Raw genomic sequence first — 21,135 nt, 5'->3', positions numbered from 1 at the left:
AAAATGAAATAGCCAGAAACATTTTATTGGGATCATAACTAACAACAAACCATTTGAAATACTGAATATTTGTTTGTTTTTTTATTGGCATAGCAGTGTTCTGATGTTTCAAAGCCAGTACACTCCCAACATGCGCCTTGATGTAGACTTAGTTTCACCTTGATCAAGTAATGACACTTCAGGATCTTGAGTTACATCTAAATAACAACACTCTAGATTTGAAGAGTATTTAAGTGTTAAAGATTATAGTGGTATAGTATTTATACATATTAAAACTACTTTTTACATATTATTTTCTCCTACTGCACATGACAAACAAAACTAGGCCACAAAATTTACCAACATTTGATAGAACAGCATGTGAATGACAAGGCAAAAAGTATACTAATGCCAACTTTTTAAAACATTGCAAAAGTTATACTGATAATTGATACTGATATATATCAAACATGTTACTACAAAATACAAACCTACATATGGTATTGGTAAATCCAATCAAGTCAGACATGGGAATCCTTGGTCATAGGGAACCAGAAAAATACAGCTTACTTTACATACATTAAAACTAGTTTTTCCTAATTAAAACAAGTTTTGTTTTGACAAAATACCTGGCTTATATTACAAAAAAATGTCTTTATTGTACCTGCTAAACAAAACATAAGTTTTCATAATTATCACAGATAATTTTTCTTGTAGCTGCAGGTCTGCTCACATACACATATTAGTTAACTACAGTGACTATACGTTCATTATTTAAATTTTTACATAAAAATTTACAAATGAAAAATATTTTGGTATGTTTGTCACTTAAGGCCGATGCACACACGATGCGATGGATGCGATTGCGATGAATGCGATAACTGGACCATTGCGATGGTTGCGACGTTTCATGCACACACGAAGCGATTTTTGCGTTAAACAAGCGCGCCACAAGTGGATAAAAACTAAAAATATGGCCGGGTACCGTTCGTTTTTCCATGACTACCAGTAAAGCTCCAAGCAAATTTCAAATTCAAACAAATGCCAAACATCGTCTGCACAAGCACCACCATATTGTCTCCAAAATATCTTGAACCACCATCAATTGAACAATGGAAAATTATTGCCAAAAATTTTGAAGAATCATGGAGTTTTCCAAACTGTGTTGGCGCACTTGACGGAAAACACATTTCCATCCAGGCACCAGCTAACTCTGGAAGTGCTTTTTTTAACTATAAACACACATTTAGCATTGTTTTAATGGCCATGTGCGACGCTAACTATTGTTTTACATTTGTTGACGTGGGTGACAATGGTCGACACAGTGATGGTGGCGTTTTTTTCCAATTCCACAATTGGTCGGGCCTTAGAGGATGGTACCTTAAACTTACCTCCTCCCAAAATGTTGCCTGGCTCAAACGTGGTTTTACCACACACAATTCTCGCTGACGCAGCATTTCCTCTCAAACAAAATTTGCTTCGGCCGTACCCAGGACGTAACCTTAACTTAGCTCAAAAAATATTTAACTATCGACTATAGAAAATGCCTTTGGTATATTAAGCAGTAAATTTGAATATTTCGTTCACCTATTGTCGCCACACCTCAAAAGGCTGAAATTATCACGAAAGCAGCCTGCTGCTTGCATAACTTTTTAAAAATCACCCACAAACAATATTGTTTCCCTGGTGGATCGCGAAGATCGTTTTGGTAACGTTCAATCGGGGCAATGGAGAAGTGAAAATGCTACCATGCGCCCAATAGAACAAGTAGGGTCGAATATGCACTCCCAACCAGCTGCCATCATTCGCGATGAGTATGCCAACTACTTTCTTAGCCCATCCGGCCAAGTATCTTGGCAGGATACATATGTTAACCGCTTGCGGTAAAATAACCATTATGTTTTGTTTTATTACTTCCTGTTTTTTATTTATAACTTCCTGTTTTATTTTGGTGTTTGAAATAAACGTACATTTTGTTTGATTGGGATCACCTCTTTATTAAAATATACGTAAACAACAACAAAAAGTAAATGCAAAAAAGTGATGCAAGGAGGAAAAAACGAAATTAATGAGTTTAACCCCCCCTTACAATTGTTCTTCAGCCTCATACAATAAATTTAAAATTTGGTGCTGAAGCTTCGAACTATTTTTAAACTTTCTCAACTTGGCCACAACTAAATTCCCAAAATCAACTAACTCATCATTTGGTTGTTTGGTTTTTGCCTCATTGCATTTTATAATGGAGTATTGGCTTGTTTTTAGTATAGAAAGAAGTTGCTCGTACTCCCTGTCATTTGACATCTTTCTTTTCTTGGATGATGAGGGTGTTTTTTCAGGGACTAAAAATTGATACCCACTTAAATTGGTGTTATAATTACACTGGGTACAAAAACCAATATTTTAACATAAAATAGGTTACTTCACAACACTGACTACTACAAAATAATTTAAATATAAAAGCATACCAAGTATACAGTCATCCAAACATGTTGGAATTTCCTCATCTTCCATATTTTCTAAAGTAAAATCGAGCATTTTTTCATAGTTTGAGGATGTTCTGTAATTGAACAAGGTAGGTAAGCAAACCAACATAGCTATAGAAACCAGAAGCTTACTGGCGGTGTCTCATGTGATCTGAAAGGAATGGAAGATTATCCATCCATTCCCATATTTTTTTCAAACTGCCAGCAGAACCACTGCTTTCTGTGCAGTTTTTCAATTCCCTCCCATACCTTGTCCTCAAACTTCGCCACCTTTTTTTGCATGTGTCAACTGAAAAAAGTAAATTTTCTATAAAACATAAATGTGACTACCACTTAAAAATTTGCTGCTTTACAAACAAGGGAATTTACAACTTACTACAACAAAACTTTCCCAGCCTGTCTTATAATGAAAACAAGGTAAAGTTATTGACATAAAACCACCTCTAAAACAAACACTAAACTGTTCTTACACAATTTTGTGGGTCAAATTATTAATATTCAACTTCTGAAAACAAAAAATTAAACTAAACAAAAACAGCTAGGACCCAGCCTATACTTCCTGTATCCATTTTTTATAAACAGTAACATGTAACTTCCATCTGTAACAAAACGAGACAATAACATTTTGTCAATCATTCTCACAAACATAAACACAAGTAAACAAGACTAACAAACAGACACAAAACAATAATAATTCTATACTAATTTAAAAATAACCTTCTTCTTCCCACTCAACCGCTATTTTTGACCAAACGTTTAACTTCAAATTGTCATCTTTGTAGTTGTTCTGCTTGCAGTCGTATAGCACGGGGTGTTCCCTTACTGGATTTATTAACTTTTCATTAAATGAAATCATTTTTTTATTTTTCTGTGCACAAAACAATGCCAAAATTACTACAGTTTTAAAACTCTCCAATTCGTTGTTTACCAACAACACAAAGACGCTGGACTCGAAATCGCAGTGACCTCTGCGATGGGTGACACTAAAACGCTGAATGGGCGGGACGTCGCGGAAACCGTTAAATATCGGGTAAATTGCTGACGGTTAGTGCTTTTAGGTTTGGGTTGAGGTTTTGTAAAAGTATGTGAATCAAAAAATGTCCCTGCCTAAAATTTATTCAGCTGTTTCCTGACATTCAGCAAAAATGCTTGGGCGGGAAGTCTCCCTCGGCCGCTGAATGTTTCGTTCTGTCGCGGAAGGTATCCGGGGGAATTATTTTTAATGATTTTCTATTATAAAACCTTATCCCAACCTTGATAGCACTAACCGTCAGCAATTTAACCCGATATTCAGCGGTTTTCACGACGTCCCGCCATCTCGCGCCCGTCCCGCCCATTCAGCGTTTTAGTGTCACCATAGTATACTAACATGGTAGTCCAGCTCCTCTTTTCCTCTTGTTTCTTTTATTATCCTGCGCATTTCGGTTACGCATGACTAACACTGCACGTCGCCTGAAGTTTTGTATGAGGTACATGGTAAACAGCTAGTTTTTAAAAGCCGCTGGCGACAAATCCGTGTCTGTTTTGAAGTTTTTTAGTTATTGGGTTTATTTTTTAATGTATGTAGAGCTATTAAAACGTTTTTAGCTTTCAATTGTATGAACTCTTTGAAGTGTATTTTTGAAAACTTATAGACAGGCATCTTTTTTGTAGAAATTGCTTTAAAATTGAGGCAATGAACCGAATTGGCGAGTCAAGGTTTTTCAGCATGTTACTACACTAGCAAACATGGCCTGTGTCTTGTCATCAGGTGCACTGATGAGACCTTGTCAAAACAGTGAGCAGTATTCGCAGCTTACGTATCATCTATCTATTGGCTTATTAATCATATTGCCATCACTTCGGTTCCCCAGCAGTTGCTTAATGAGGCATTAAAAATTAGTTGTTTTCTGTGGTTTATACCCATTTGTGGTATTGAACAGATTTTGGTGAGGCATCATTTTTTGTAATTTGAAGCACATTGTGCAGAAAGTACAGACACTTTTGACAGTTTTATTTTGATATATTTTCAGAGCCCCTTTTTTTGGTTTCATTGGTAGACCTTTGGAACATTTTAGAAGAGCTTTTCGGCAAACGTGAACGACAAGACACAAATAAATAAATCCACGAATATTAAAACCTATTGGGTACTCTCTCTGTAACGTCCCGTGAACGCGCCCCGGTTACAGCGCGGAACGTCACACGAGGGGGGATTGAAACGCGATTCCTAAAGGTCTCCAACACGCAGTCCACACAGATAGGGTGTTTTGTAGATCTTATATTCGTCAATAAACAGCTTTTCTACAACAACCGACGCAGCACCGTGCTTCACGGAAGTCAGCAACGAAAAGAACTAAACCACGTTGCGTTATCACACAAAACTGGCAGTCGATTGTTACGTCACACAACGCACTAGGTTACAACACAAGTTGTACTAAGGAAATGCGGGAATCTATAGAAATCGGCAATTACTGGCAAATAAGATGTAACACTCTCTTTATCCATATCAACTTCCAGAATGTCACATGTCCTATTTTGGAAACTTTCATAATGAAGATCAAGGAAAAACTTTTGCAATACACAAAAAAGTCTAGCTTGTTGGTTGGCCAAAAAACCCTTTCTCAAGCATTTCAGGTATACACTTTGTAAAAGTTGCAGTAACTCTGATGAAGGATAAGTGTGATCTCCAGGGTTTTTCTCCATTGAAGAAATCAGCTTGCCCTGCTGTGATTGCATGGTGGGCAACTTGCGAACAATTTTGTTTACTTTTGTAAAATTGTTTTTTGCCATGAACAAAACATCACCTTCCAAATACTCTAAACTCTATGTTACCAATCACAGCATTTAACTGTTTTATCTGCACCAGTTTAACACTTGTTTATGATGTCTAGCAATTGTTTTCGTACCTTGAATTTTTTTCAAATAAACTTTTTGCTTCACAGCACTCTTTTGCTTAGTTTCTCATCTAATCAGTTCTTTTATGAAAAATCTGCCGCTTGTTGACAGTTTGAAATGAGCTACTTGGGAAAAAAATATGGTCTTCGTTTAAGCTTGACTTTTCGTCCGTCCGAATCGAGTTCCTGGTCGGGGTCAAAGTCGTTAAATATCAGTTCATTAAAAATGCAGTCAGTTTGGCAAAGTTCAATTTTCACCAGACTTTAGATTAATCAGTAACAAGCTTTATGCACCCTTGAATATGTTAGGTAAAACCACGCTCAAATCACTTCAACGCGTTTAAAGAAGGACTAAAAGGCAAAAAAACTCAGTAAATTATCCCCAACAGCACAATTCCAACCAAACGTAGTAATATTACACATGGTAGATGCATAAAACCGACCACGCACGCTCAGTTTTGTCATTTTCCTGCTCCTAAAGCACCCAACTCAATGCAAGCATCCGACAAGCGTGCAGAGTTAATCAAGCGTGACGGTAACAATAGCTGGACCAAAATCCATAGACTTTGAGCTGGACTACTATGTTAGTATACTATCATAGATAACTTAATTCACTAGATGCGCAACTCGTCTGCCGACTAAATATTAAAAAAAATCTCTCGGGTGAATTACTACATAGAACAAGATGTAGCTTTTAATGTGTGGTTATGTTTTGTTGATGTATTTTTTAAACATTTTTATTTTAACAAATCTAATTTAATTACCACGAACGCGAATATATTGGTTTTGCCTTCCTTCAGACGTTGCACGCTCGAATGAACAAGTACACATTTCGTGTGCATTGGTAAGAACATACACATATTTTGTCGTCTTGTCGATAGTTTTTTGAGCTGCGGCGTTTAGTTTGATAAAAATGTTTTAGTTTTTGGAATTTTCTGAATAATATCATAAAAAAATGGCAATTAACCTTATTTATGTAGCAAGTTTGGACTTTGAATTCGCTGAATTGCACAATTTGCATATGTGTACCACCTTGCTACATATATGGGTTGCCATTATGGTGTCTGCATTTCTGGCCCCGTAGTCAATAAATCCAACTAAGTGGCCTTCCTAGAATACCAATTTTCTTGACTACATGAAAATAATAAATTTAAAAAAACATGAAAAAGTGCATAAATTGCTGCTGTTAACTAACTTTGCATCCACAGCATTTGACTGCCAATTTGTTGATACCACATGCACCAGAGCCAATATTTTTAACAATCTACCATACAGTGTTTTTTAGGATTGTGTGATGATATGTCAGTTCAAAAAATTATGTGTAAAATTGCAACTTATACCTGTACTACTGTAAAGTACGTGATGATGGCAATATAAGAACACCACTGGTTCTGAGATGATTATACGCTGCTGGAGCTCTAGCAAACAACTCAATTGCCCAATGAACCACATCAGGGTGGTACCGTCTCCGATTAATGGTCTTTGAAGCATTTTTACATTGCATTTTTTAAAAATGAGGCTTGCCACTCATTAGTGAGTGTTTTTGACTTTCAACCAAATCCTGCAGATGGGAAATGACACATTACTGTTCCAAAATTAAATGAGAAACATTTGAATCTGCATACCAAGATATCCTAATGAATTCGGTCATCCACTGTTACCAATTCTTCTTCACTAGTTGCACTGGATTTCATTTGCTGCACTCTGTTGCGTTCCATTTTTTGCCATACTTTGCACACATTTTACACATTACCGGCCCTTTTTCTGTTACTGTGTTTGAATATTAGGTGATCTAGTTTTAAATGTGTTGCCATATCTACTGGCTACATTGCAGTGAGGTGAGCGAATTATGGTTGTGCCTGTCAGGGCGTTCCATGCTTGTATGACATGTTTGTTAATATTCTTGTTTTTTCCTGCTTACTCCCGTACAAAGTTTAAAGTTATCCAACTCCCCTGTAATGATGCAAAAAAAACAATAAAAGCCTAATGGTAAAAACTATCTTGTTTTAAAAGCAGGTGTTATACTTAAAAATGCATTTAAAGTTGATTTCCTCAATGGAGTAATACCCAAGGATAATGGTTTAACTCACCATCCATAAAATGGAGCCCATTTAACCTCAACATTGCTTGAAATGCAAAGTCTACCACAAAAATTATAACATACAGAAACCCTGATTAATTCATAATAAACATAACTCTACCTTATGTATGCTTTAACAATTTTATTTTAATATTGTTCTACCAAAAGGTACTTGCCTTTTCTATAAAATGACCACTTTTCTAAATATTGTACAACTTGTTGTTTAAAATGAATTGTTAACTTAAGAAGTGTGTACTAACTTTCAGCTGAGGACCTAATTGTTTAAAAGCTTTCTCAACACTTTTAACGCTGTGGTGTTTAACTTATGAAAGAACCTTTCTGTCAAATGGTGCTTTTCTGCTTGTCTTGGCCACAACAAATGATTTTAGCTGTAATAAACATTTATATGTTCATGGGCAATGTTACCAATTTTGTCCTGTACTGCTGTTTAGGAATTTTTTGGGATGGCAAAGCACTAATTTTAAACTTTTTTCTGCAACCAATAATCAGCAGATCGTTTTTTTCAAATTGATCTTCACATATGAATGCTCTAAAAGAATTACTGTTTGATTTTGACAACAGAAGTGGGTTAAAAGGAAATTAATATTACGTTTCTTTATGAAGCATGTATTATGTCTCCCTAAGTTGGGTCACGCAATGAGAGCACACATTTTTGTAAGTTGCTGTAATGTTTCTTCATATCAGAGTAGCTTTTAAATTCAGGATTGCCAATTTTAAACAAAGAGTTTTTGCCATTGGCTGGCACGGTGTGGCTAACCTAGCTATTACACAGAAATACAACTAAATCACAAATACGAGAATTTAGTTCTGTCCATGGTATATTTAACATACAAAATCAATCAAACAAAAACGGTTAGTGATCCTTTTAAAACACACAATAAACTTCTAAAAACGAACAAAATACAAGAGATACATGACACTTACGTAACCTGCAAGTTTATTATCACTTCAATTCCAAAGTGATTTGACGTTTAATGCAATAAATTGCTATTTTTTGCCAATATCTTCACTCTTCACCCATTGCCCGCCATTGTAAAGAAGCCAATGTGTACTGGTTCATTCAAGCGTGACCTGTCTGAGCGATTTCGCCGAGTTGCGCATCTAGTGGTAAGCACTTTTTTCCAAGGAATGCAGCCTGACTACGGTGACTATAGCCAGGTGATTGTTTCCGTCATGGTAGTTGGTTTCAATTTGGCGCGTGGTGATACCGGTTTTGTTGCTTCTTGTTATAATGTGACATGTAGTATGCAGTCTGCACCAACTATTTTTGTTAAAAAAACTTTACGGATAACATTTTGAATTGTAATTTATTTTGCGCAAAGTCGCGAACATCGTCTGCAACCTGTTTAATATCACACAATGTATTTTTGTTTGTTTTTTTAGAAAGACTGTAGCCTATAAAGAACAGCTACGGGTGACACTAAAACGCTGAATGGGCGGAATGGAGGGCGGGACGTCGCGGGAGATGGCGGGACGTCGTGAAAACCGCTAAATATCGGGTTAAATTGCTGACGGTTGGAGCTATTAAGGTTGGGATAAGGTTTTATAATAGAAAATCATTAAAAAAAATTCCGCCGAACACTAGCCTACATTCCGCGCCCGAAACGTCCCGCCATAGCATTTTTGCCTAATGTCAGGAAATAGTTGAATAAGTTTTAGGCAGGGACATTTTTTGATGCATATACTATTATAAAACCTCAACCTAACCCTAATAGCACTAACCGTCAGCAATTTACCCGATATTGAGCGGTTTCCGCGACGTCCCGCCCATTCAGCGTTTTAGTGTCACCCACAGCTACACTGTACTATAGTTTACTAAAATTTTAAAATATTTTATAGTATACTAAAATAGTATAATACAGGTCATGTGCCCTTTAAGTCTACAGCATCAAGTCAGCCACTGGTGAAAGCATATGGTTCTGTTGGGCGAAACCTTTTTTCCTGACTGACATGCCATGACCATCACCATTGGGAACATATTGCTCAACTTTAACAATTTTGCCTGCCAATTACAAAAGCAACAAAATGGTGTTGAAATCAGGGACAAGAAATCAACCAATAAGTGTGAGGTAGGTATCAGATGGCAGAACACAAACATATTTTTGTATCAGATTAAGAACAGACATAAATAACAGAAACTTCACAAGTTAACAGAAAAAAAACCTAATTTTTGAAAGGATTTTGCTTCATTAAAAATGTCCAGTTAACCAAAGACCCTTGCCTTAAAAAATGAATACTCACTCAAAATAGTACATACTGTGTTCCTCATAAAAACTTAACTTTTAGTTACTAATTTAGAAAGTTCAGGTTTTTACATCAATATTGATTCTGAATTTATAAACAGATCTCATAAACAAGTAAAAGATGCTTCTTGCAATGAGGTGGTGTTTACACAAGATGATAGCATCAACAAGAAATTTGGTCAGTTACTATTGTCATCCAGTGAGTGCATGGTGTTTATGACTGAAAAAAGTGCAACTTCTAGAAATACTTAAAAACATTTTTTTTCTATTTTCTAATACAGATTTTGTTGGTTGCAGACTTGCAGTACACTTTCTTTCTGTGCAACCCACTCTCACATAAAATCTCCAGCATGCACGCCTGTGTTATCGGGCTGATAATTGTGAGCAGGTATTTTTGCAGTGTATATGGCTATACTAAATTTTCTTCCAATGTACAAAATTTATTGCTCATACAATATGTAAATCTGTTGCCATGGTAGTTTTATTTTTGTTGAAAAGGTTTAGTATTTCTTTAGCAATGTCTACATCAGGGGTTCTTAACCAAGGGTTCTCGTACCCCCAAGGGGTGTGAGAACTGTTCCTAGGGGGTGCGGGGATGCTGAATCATTAAGGTTGGTTAGATCTATTCTATATAATTAAGAAACCCAGGGGGGTGCAAAAAAAAAGAAAAAAAGGTTAAGAACCACTGGTCTACATTCTACAGGCAGTCAGAATAAAGATTACATATTGTCTGGGTGTTGGTTATTACCCATTGATAAATTAATCATTTCTCCAACCAATTAGAACTTGGTTGTCGAATACAGTAGTACAAACATTTTTTTTTCTTGTATGATATTTACCACAAATGACATTTGAAGATAGTTTATATAATGGAAGCTGTTTTTATGCATGCTGAGTGCAGATTTTTTTCTTGGTACTATTGGGTTATTTTATTTTTGTGAGGAAGACTCAGTTAAGGTTTAATTAACATCAGGAGCTAAATATACCAATAACTTGAGGTTTTTGTTCTAATTGACAAACCTGCCACATCTTTCAGCAAATGTGTTTTTGGTATTTTTGTTGGTAAAAACCTTCTCACTACGGTCAAATTTTACTGTACCTATTTCAATCAAATTGTATACTTTCAGTTTAATATTGTAATACAAATAAATATTCCTTATTTTCTTTCTGAAGTTTTTGAAAAACTGATGTTTGTTTATTGATTCATTTACAATACAATTTCAAAATCAATATGATTACCTAATTTGCCTTTTTAATGACAGTCACAGGCTTGTACTCCATATAACTAAAGGACTCATATTTTATGTGTGTTTAATTTATGAATAAAACAGCCTTTTGCAATGCACTGGCACAAACAGTAAAATGTTACAAAACAGAAATGTGAAAGAGAATGTGAAACATGGATTTTTTTGTTTAAAACAAAAATATGGCTTCTGTAATTACAATTGTATGATTAAATGCTTTTTTAAGAAAATCGCAAACATGTTTGCTTCAAACTAGCCAGTAAACTGTGTTTTATGTTAGGATATTAATGCATGATCAAAACATTGTGTATGGTGTAGTAGGTTCTGGGTGGAGTTTATACCAAAAATAAAAAGGCATTTGCACAGCTTTGTGGTCTTCATTTCTCAGAAAAAGTTTCCATTTAAAAAGGGAGAACAGTTCCGTTTTGTTAGTCATTTAAGTCGCAATATGGCTGGGTCTCCCAACTGTGTTAAAAATTCGATGTTGAATAAAATAGTTCGAGTACATATATTAAAAAAACAGGACAGTGAAGTTCACGAGTAGGAGCAAAACTTCATCAGAATCAACCCTAACATTGAATCTTTTATATGGGAGTGTTTATACGCATTTAATGTTTAATGAGTACCTCAAACTCCTTTTGAGAGCGTACACAATATAACTTACCTACCTAAAACCAAGAACACAAACTGGCGCCAGTTTGTTTACAACGGTATGTGACGTCATAATGCGTACATTTTTATTCATGGTAGTCAGGCTGCATTCCTTGGAAAAAAGTGCTTACCGCATCTAGTGAATTAAGTTATCTATGATACTATGGTGTCACCAGAGACTACTAAGCAGAGACTGCACACTGCCCATTTAGCGACGACATAAATGGGGCGATATCTTTGCCAATACGCAACGGATCGAACTAAAATTTTGTATATAAGTTTGAATTAATTATTCAGATTTTTAGGAATTTTAATCTGATACTTATAAAACTTCATTTGTGTTTTAAAAATAAAAATGTTCTCTGCAAGTATTAAGATCGGTTCCGCTTGAACGCGACCACTAAGATTTCAGCGTTTACAATGGAAAAGGTTAGGAAAAAGTGGTGTTGTCGTCTGTTTTTTCGTGTTTTTGTGAAGCGTAGGCTTTTAAATCGGATATTAATGGTTGTTAAACAAACTAGAATACTTTTTAAAAGATATAAAGGTAAAACACCCATCCACCCCATGGAAATACAGGCCCAAGGTAGTGATAGAAAGCGAGATTTCTGACATGACCACATGTGTTCAGTCAAAATTGGCTATAGGTTAGTTTAAAGTTGTGCTGCAGGTTTTTGTCGACAGCTCTCTCCTATACTAAGAATGTATTGACTGAAATACACTACTCCCAAACGATTTATTTGTCTTAATATTGTTGAACTGAACTTTAAAGGGCTGTGGTAAAACTTTTCTTTTGAAACTAATGTTGTGGTGATTTTTTTCTATAATACAGTGACTTTAGAATGATAATAAGTTGTTGATAGGCTCTGACTTAAGAAGATGGAGTTGTGTCACCACAGCAACATGCTTAAACTCATCAAATGTGAAACCAAAACACAAGTTTATTGTTACTATTAAATCAGCAGTTTCTGTTATGTTTTGTAACAGACTAGATTTGTATGCACCTTGCTACCTCAAAGTTCAGATATAGACAATTCCAAAGTGTGTCTTTTATACTTTTTTTATTTTTGCTGCTAAACAATACATTTGTTTACTAAGTGGTATTTGTGTGAAGGCTTAACAGAGGAAGATTTTAGCTGGTAGAGAAAATAAAATGACATGCAGATGCAGTGGTTGCTTAAAAAAATGACATTGACTCATGCAAATGAAAATGTCACAACTCAAAGATAAACAATAGATGAAATATATGACTCAACAATGTACAAAAATTCAAAAAAGTTTGCTTTAATGATTGAATAAATAAAAAACACATAAAAAAGTAGGCAGTTGATTTGAAAACAGTCCAGCCTTAATAGTATTTTAAATGCAATACCATAAAGCTTGTCAAATGCCTCAAATATTATAAATTAAAATTAATGGCAATATCGATTAAATAATGCATGATACTATTTCCAGTTTCATCCTGATCATCAAACTAAAATATCAGGGATCAACACCTATGAGATTGGATAGTTTAAGCTGCAAAAACAACATCTAAAATCACTTTTTGTAAAAATGTTAAATTGATAAAACAACACAACTCCCAGAACAAAAGCGAAATGACAAAATTGATTGCATTTTATATGTGTAAGGCCTGACATGGTCTTTATTTGATGATAACCGATTTTAAAATTTTGTGCCATTCCTTTGAGAACATATGCTGTTTCCACTTTCATCCTGATAATCATCAAAATAATATATCTGGAATTAACACCTATGAGGTTGGTTAGTTTGAGCTGCTTGAATTGATATTTAAAAAAAACACAAGTACCAGAACAAAAGGCAATGTGATAAAATTTATTGCAGTTTAAATGTGTTGGGCATAGCATGGTCTTTAATTATACATGACAGATTTTAAAATTTAGTTACATTCTTTTGAGAACATTTGTAACTCCCAGCAATTCGTATTACATCTCTTTTCACAAATATAATCTATAGATGTTGGCAATAGTTGATTTTTGTCATACATGCACATCCGAAAATTTGGTAGCAAATTTCGTACATTCAATCGCCACCTGTGTCGTTTTTTTTCCGCCTTCGGAAAGTTTCTTTGTTCAATATGTTTTCAGAAGTAGTCAAGTTGATGTAGCAATCAATAAAACCTATTTCAAAAGCCTACGCTTCACGTAAACACGAAAAAACAGACGACAACACAACTTTTTCCTATCCTTTTCCATTGTAAACGCCGCAATCTTACTGGTCGCGTTCAAGCGGAACGGATCTTAATAAAAATCGCAGTGTGCAGTCTCTGCTTAGTAGTCTCTGGTGTCACCCTCTGCGATGACCGCGATTTTGTAGAGAACTGTTGAACTTTGCGATTTTGTCGCTTTTGTCGCTGGAGGGCGGAAATGACGTAATTTTTTTGGGCTTGCGACAAAAAATCGCATCCATCGCATCGTGTGTGCATCGGCCTTTACATTGACTGCAGTTTGTTTTACAACACTTGCCTCAAATTCAAAGAGGATTTTTATCTATTTAAAAAGATAAACTACTACTGTGCTTTTTTACTGACAAACAAAAACTCGTTACTTTTAAACCTTCATCCAGCCTACTGTAGAGTTTTCGGCAAAGTTTTAGCAAAAAATTACGACTGTACAGGAACCTTCGCCCAACTTCGCTCAACTTCGCCCAACTTTTTCGTTACGCTCACGAAACCTCGGCGAGTTTGCCCGAATTCGGGCGAAGGTTGCGTCCGGTGTGAACAGTCCCATTGAAATCCATTGTAGCGAAAGGTTCGCTCAACTTCGCCCAACTTCGCTTCGCTACGCTACGTCCGGTGTGAACGGGCCTTAATGCGCCTGGTGCTAGTTTACTGCGATGTGGCAAAATGTGGCTAGAATCAAATACGAATTATACTTGTAATTAAGCATATTTGGTAAGAAACAAAGCAAAATCACTTTGTGTTATGCACATGTACGGCCTGCGATCCAATTTTGACATTCATAATTGGCCCTACAGTAACAAAGGTTGCCCACCCCTGGTTTAGACTTTGGGTGATACAAGAGCAACAATTTGATGAAACTTTTTCTAAACGTTGCTAAACCAATAAAACGGTAAAGCAAACTGTTTTAACTAAATATTATTTAAAAAAATGTTTTTTTTTTAAAGAATTTAACGAATGTTACATTCCATTGAAAGTTTCTTGGGCATTGAGGTGGGTTCGTGTGGTTGCACGCATTAGTGACGTCACAAAAAGTGACGTCATAATTTACGTCCGCCACCTTGCATTTTTATAAAACTCGGCGCCTATGGTTACACGTACCGTAGACGTATTGTTAAAACGCGCACGTGACAAGAACAGAGATTAACTCGGCATTTGTAATTGATTTGTAATTGAGTTAGTTGAAAAAGCTAGCTAGTGTTGTTGTCTCTTAAGAAACATGCTGTTGAAAATTACCCACTGTCACTGCACGAGCCCATCGTAGAAAACGCATCAACCTTTCATTTCGAATGAGCTGGTTGTAATGGGACAGCTTGTTGTTTAGACCAGTGCTCTTCAACCGGTGTGCACGGTGTACCCTAGGGCAGTGTTTCCCAACCTATGGGTCGCGACCCAAAGTTGGGTCGCCTGACAATTCTGTTGGGTCGCCTGTTTTTGTGGCAATAAAAGCATCTACTCCTTGCTTCGCTTCGTAGCGTTATTTTATTATTTCCCAAGGCTATAAATTATTGCCCAATAATAATTTCATGACAATTTGGCGTGGTAGTGGTTAATTCTGATTGTGACGTTATAATGTTTGTGTGAGATCACTGTTAAGCGTTGCCTGGCTGATAAAATGCTTTGAGCCAGCTCAAAGTTGGTTAAAAATAAACGAATATTATTCGTTTGATTTTTCAAATTGGCGCAGAAATTTTCGAAAAGCTTCCCTGATTTACAAACAAAAATCAACCAAAAACAGTAAGAATGTATGTTTATGGGTCGGAAGAATCCACAAAACCAAATTTTGGGAAGTATTTGGGTCGCGACAAAAAAAGGTTGGGAACCACTGCCCTAGGGTGCATCAAAATATGCATGGGGTGCACCAGTACGATAAGGTATACAAGGGTGCATCAGAAACTGTTCATAAACCATTAATATTTGACTTTCAGGATATTAGTGTTGATGTCTAACACTTTCAGTGCGGTTGAAGTACGTCAAAAGACGTTTTGCGCAGAGTGCGGATTGACGTTAATTTACATCAAAAGTTTTTGATCAAAAATGCGGCAGCCCGTTAATGTACGTCGAGACCAAACAGCTCACGGCAATTTTCAGATCGCTTTTTACCCCAGTTGACCTTTTAAGTAAACAGGGTGCATGAGTTCGTCACCACAACTTTAAGGGTTCACCAAACCAAAAAAAGGTTGAAGAGCACTGGTTTAGACACCTCTCCTTGCTTGTTATATTGTCATAAAATGTATCCAACTTAATTCCGATTGGTTTATTTGAAGGTACGGTACGCAAATTTTCGTACCGTACCTTGAGTACGGTACGGTGGTACGGTACGCTTTGATTTTTGACATTTGGTACGGTGCTGTGGTACGGTACGCTCTACGTAACGAGGTACGTGGTACGGTCAACGCAATACGTACCGTACCGTACTGCCATCCTTGGTCACAAGCTGCTCTTAGATGAGGGGTGGGCAACCTACGCCCCGCGAGCAACTTTTGAGCTCGTATTTTATTTCGACTCGTATTTTATTTTGATCGACCCGGTGGAATGTGTGTGTTAAATCCCATTTTTGTACTATAGAATTGTTACATTACACGTTAATAGTTTTTAGTTTATTACTAAGAATAGGCATTGTTACGTACAAAGACAATCATTAGGTGTTTGACTTTGCCTTGCACTGCCATGTCATTGCATGACCAACGTTGCGGCTCGACTCCTCAATATATCACTGAATTTTGGCCCGCGCATGCAAAAATGTTACCCACTCTTGTCTTAGATTATTGATATTTGTAAACAAGCGAGTTTCTAGGCAAAATAAACCGTGAATGTTGTAGTGAAGGTGGAAATGTAGTAAGGAACTTTATTTAGCTTGAGCCGTAAGTCTTACAACTCTACAAGGGAAATATATGAGATTATGAGAACATAGCTCGGAAGATAAGACTAACTTTCAAAATCAACAGTCGCATCACCACACTTCGAATAGTTTTGCAGAAAGATCTCTTGGCGGTACGATACAAATCGCCTCGCGGGGTGAGTTTGGAAAGACTACGTTAAGGCTTGTAACCTATGCGGCACAACAGTGGCACAAAAAATAGGAACATCAAAAACAGATTTCGCTACAAGTCGCGCATGTATCGACGCAACAATCACAAAACTTGTTGCATAGAGTTGCACTACAAACAAGTCCATATTCAGAAATCAGCATCACTATTTTTTTTTTAACATACATTTTTTACCCTGTAATTTTTAAGCTAAGCATAATTATGGCCCCCCTTAGATTCTCATGGGCCCTGGTGCGGCACACCGGCTGCAACCCCCTCTCGTGGGGCCTGCTTTGTTGTATGGCAGTTAACTAACAAAAATGCAATTGTTCGCGCACAATTGTAATGTTTTTGTCTTTTCTGTGATGTCAGATTTGGATCATTGTTATGCGCAATTTTGCATAACTAGCTAAAATCCTGCAATCAACTTTCGTTTTTCTGAAATACAAGTTCAGGCTTACGCACCGCGAGCCCTCGAAATAATGACAAAGGGACAGTTTAGAAAAAATAACGAAAATGTTTGAGAAAAACTGGGTTAACGCAACCGAGATAAATTTTGTCAGGAATTGTGTATCATAAAATATGGTAACCCTATAGTATATAGCAGGGGTGTGCAACCTCGCCTGTGGGCCAAATGCGGCCCGTCGATTAAGTTTGTGCGGCCCGCGGAGACTCAGAAAATATCTAATATACTGGCAAACGAGTCCAATTATTCTACATTTTTGAGCATATTAATGCGCCCGGTGCTATTTTTCTGCGATCTTGCAATATGTGGTTAGAATCAAACGCTACTTATACTTGTAGTTAAAGCATTTGGGTATACCCAACAAAGTAAAATCACCTTGTGTTATATAGAGGTGCGGCCCGCGATCTAATCTTGGCAATCGTATTTGGCCCCCCAGTGACAAAGGTTGCATACCCCAGGTATATAGAATATATATACAACAAACACTATTCTTTCAGTCTCAAAAATAACTTATTTTAACATCCCGATTTTGAAAGAGTAGACACGACTCGATTATTACAGCAAAATGCCTGGCAAAGCCTCAAACACAAATTAATGATGTTTTGTTACTGCTGAAGATGATTTTTATTGGTAGCAATAGTAATAAGTATAATTAAGACTTACTCAACGCCCAATATCATAATCCCAAGGTATTAAAGTGTTTTCAAAAATGGAGTGGCAACCCTGCTGCTTTACAGATAAATAAAACTCTGCAATACGCCATTTGGAAAGCGAATGCTCCTTTGCGTCACTTATCGGAAATTATCTTATTGCGGGTCTTCCTTATTGAGGTCCCGTATTATTAGCCGCCAGTGGCGTAGGCAGCCAAAAAGTTTGGGAGGGGCCAAATAATTTGATGTCTAATACAACTTTTTGCTAACGCTCGGCGTGCTTTTACCAAAAACGTGACTTGCCAAACTGTGGTTTGACGGGACAACGAAACGCTTTATCAATTTATTCCATGTCTGCATAAATAAAAAAGCATGGATTTCAGCCTACAACTTGGTGACAAAAGTCATTTTTGGTAATTTATATATTCCTTTGACAGTTGAGAGACAAAACCACAATAATGAAGGACGAAACTACACTAAATTGAAGTTTATCAATGTACAACTTTGAAAATTTGGGAGGGGCCATGGCCCCTTTGGCCCCTCCCTGGCTACGCCACTGTTAGCCGCGTTTTGTAATGATAGCTACTATTGTTTAATAAAACTTGTTTATGTTGCTACACAGTACAGCCATCAGTGGTGGGATTCAAATTTTTGGTCAGCCGGTTCTATCACAAAAGTCACATTTTGTAGCCGGTTCTGTTACAAAAAGTCCATTGACAGTAACCAGTAATGCTAACCGGTTCGCTGATCTCATAAAATTTCGTGAGACAGTTCTATAGAACCGGTGCGAACCGGCTGAATTCTACCACTGAGTACAGCTGTATGTCAACAACAACAATCATAATTGTACCCAACTAAGCGTATGTTCATGTGTAACGCCTATATGCAAACGAAATAATTTCGAACGCGAAATAAATCAAGAAGCGTGAGTGTAGTGACGTGAAACATAAGCTGCGGTGGGGTAAAAACTTAAGCCGCGGCTTACAATTGAATAGATACGGTTTGGTGTATGGGCTAAAAAGACTTTGACTCTAATGTTAGGATGACAGTAAAATTTGTCGTAAGATCTTTTAGCACGCACGCTAGAATGACAAGTAATATAGTCATTCAAGAGTAGTTTTACTACTTTTACCGATAGCATCTTTACTAATACATACACAACACCGTGTGTATAAACACTCACAAAGTTCCAACACGCAGATATATATATATTTCACCTATTTGATAGGCATCATCAGTATAAAAACAACAACGAACAACGTGAAAGAATCGTACACAAGATAAACAGGAAAGTACAAACAATAGCGGTAAAAACCTGCTGACTGTAGGTTTATATTGGACCTTTTGCTTGCACAGTCAGAACACGCAGCAAAAGCGTAGAATTTATGGTGCAAGGCAAGAAAAGCAAATAAAGCACGTACGATGGAGAACGTGCACATGTGACAATAAATGCCACAACGCAGGACAGCGCAAATTGCGTAAAGAAATAAGAGAATGTTATTATTTCTTTACGCAATTTGCGCTGTATGGAAAGGTAAGAATAAAAAGCTTCCATCGTCGCTTTGCCCATTCCAAAATTCCTGGTCTAACGGATGCTCATTATCTAGCCATGCACCCAAAAGAAATAAAAAATAACTGCGTAAATCACGAAGGCTCAGTATAATTGTCTGTCGAGGTCAAAAAATGAGCTTTACCGAAATCTCAGGTCGAAATAACGACATGACGGCCACGTCAGTTCCGTTTTAAAGCGTTTTAGCCCTGTCGAAAATCTGGGTGTTCAAATTTGTAATGCACTAAAGTTGGTTGGTCTAATTCTAAGTTTTAGCTTTTAAGAAAATGGAAAATTTTAGTCTAATTTGAAAAAACGAAAAAATCTAGTTGTTCCAGTCTGGTCACAAGGTAGAGTAATTTACATTACAAACACCAGTAGTATTTTACTGTCTTCGGTATTTGGATCATGTTACACGATTAGCGTATATTCAATAGTCAACGAAAATCGTTGTTATTATGGTGATTTTCCCAAGCTTATATGCAACCTTATAGTCCGCTTCGTTTTCCTCTGTTATCTGTAGCGTAGCAATGTTCTATCCCAGTGGTTCTCAACTGGTGGTCCATGGGCCATTAGTGGTCCATGATGACTTTTTGGGTGGTCCGCAGGACGTTAATTATGTTTTGTGTTAAATTGGAAGTAGGTCTAGGCTAGTTGCATATAATTTATAGAATATTCAATACGCAAAAAGCTTATCCAAGTTATTGGGCTTTCGTTGTAATCTGTTATCTCTCTTTAAAAAAAATGAAAATTGTAATATATTTCAAGCCAACATGCTTGTTGTGGATGCTTTTTTTATCCTTACTTAACAATTAAAGGACTGGTCCACGATATTTATTTGGTTGGACTGGTGGTCCATGCTGGCCTGAAATGAATTGAGACCCACTGTTCTATCCGTTTGCATATCTAAGGCAGTAATGTTCAACCTTTTTAGTGACGCGGAACCCTTAAACCTTTTTGTCAAGTTTTAAGGAAGCTCCAAAAATATTTTTTTATTGGCATAGTACAGGTTCAACTTCAACAAAATGATTGACTGACACGCATTGTCATGTTTTTGGAACTACCACTGCGCGAGCTATTTGCGTGGGGTAACTTTCCCGCGCTCTTGCAACAACTTGATTTTAACATCGAAAAGTTTTTGGGTAAAAAATGCTTCTGATCATATTCCATTGCCATGTTATATCTCACGTGCAAATATTGTGGTTGTATCCATTACAATAAACCAGAATTATTGCTTCGAAATGATCTCAAATGGTATGTATTGCTTCGCAATGGTCTTTGTTAATGTCAAACATGTGTGACATACGCGAAATTGTCTTCGGGGATACTCCGATGCCAGAATCAAAATACTTTATTTCTGAATATCGTGGTATTAATGATTCCAACCCTTTATTAAACTGAATAAATAAATCAGAAAAATACGGTCTCTTTAGCTCTCATCTCATGGACTCGCGAGTCGAACCGCTTGTCATATGAGTTCAGATTCGGTTTGGGTTTACTTTTCGTTGTTTCACGGTTTTTAAACCGGTTCAAATGCCCTTTATTTTAATTTAATTCTACCCTTCGGGTTTATTGAAATAAACCGCTTCAACTGGTTTATTGCGGGTTCCGGTTCGGTTCTCGGTTATTTTGATTATTTTACGTGGGACCCATGGTTTTCCGCGACAAAC

At 36.7% G+C, this 21,135-nt stretch overlaps 2 protein-coding genes and 2 long non-coding RNA genes across 7 annotated transcripts; 1 reads left to right on the top strand and 3 right to left on the bottom strand.

The window, feature by feature from the left end:
• On the bottom strand, positions 1–560 carry LOC145227624 (uncharacterized). The gene is made up of 2 exons (XR_013859939.1): positions 475–560; positions 1–197 (listed from the first exon to the last, which is right to left on the bottom strand). It is a non-coding gene; the product is annotated as an uncharacterized LOC145227624 (long non-coding RNA).
• A 1,416-nt stretch (positions 561–1,976) lies between these two features.
• Positions 1,977–2,828, bottom strand: LOC145229897 (uncharacterized). The gene is made up of 3 exons (XM_080095241.1): positions 2,595–2,828; positions 2,445–2,536; positions 1,977–2,318 (listed from the first exon to the last, which is right to left on the bottom strand). The coding sequence occupies exons 1-3, from the start codon at positions 2,636–2,638 to the stop codon at positions 2,065–2,067; spliced, it is 390 nt and encodes a 129-aa protein (XP_079951367.1). The 5' UTR covers positions 2,639–2,828; the 3' UTR covers positions 1,977–2,064.
• Positions 2,829–8,589: 5,761 nt separating this feature from the next.
• LOC145230140 (uncharacterized) lies at positions 8,590–11,289 on the top strand. Of its 4 annotated transcripts, none has more exons than XM_080095519.1 (3): positions 8,590–9,505; positions 9,781–9,857; positions 9,977–11,289. In XM_080095519.1, exons 1-3 carry the CDS (start codon positions 9,462–9,464, stop codon positions 10,156–10,158), a joined length of 303 nt encoding a protein of 100 aa, XP_079951645.1. In that variant the 5' UTR covers positions 8,590–9,461; the 3' UTR covers positions 10,159–11,289. The 4 variants fall into 4 exon arrangements, with proteins under 4 accessions (XP_079951645.1, XP_079951647.1, XP_079951644.1 ...); XM_080095521.1 differs by having other exon boundaries at positions 9,961–11,289; XM_080095518.1 differs by having other exon boundaries at positions 9,781–9,878.
• On the bottom strand, positions 11,007–11,709 carry LOC145230141 (uncharacterized). The gene is made up of 2 exons (XR_013860568.1): positions 11,592–11,709; positions 11,007–11,388 (listed from the first exon to the last, which is right to left on the bottom strand). It is a non-coding gene; the product is annotated as an uncharacterized LOC145230141 (long non-coding RNA).
• Positions 11,710–21,135: the final 9,426 nt, after the last annotated feature.

The sequence above is a fragment of the Phallusia mammillata genome, chromosome 5, assembly GCF_965637545.1.
Source record: "Phallusia mammillata chromosome 5, kaPhaMamm4.hap1.1, whole genome shotgun sequence".
Classification (NCBI taxonomy): Eukaryota; Metazoa; Chordata; class Ascidiacea; order Phlebobranchia; family Ascidiidae; genus Phallusia; species Phallusia mammillata.
Note: the sequence above shows the minus strand (reverse complement) of the source record. Positions and strands in the feature narration are given on the sequence as shown.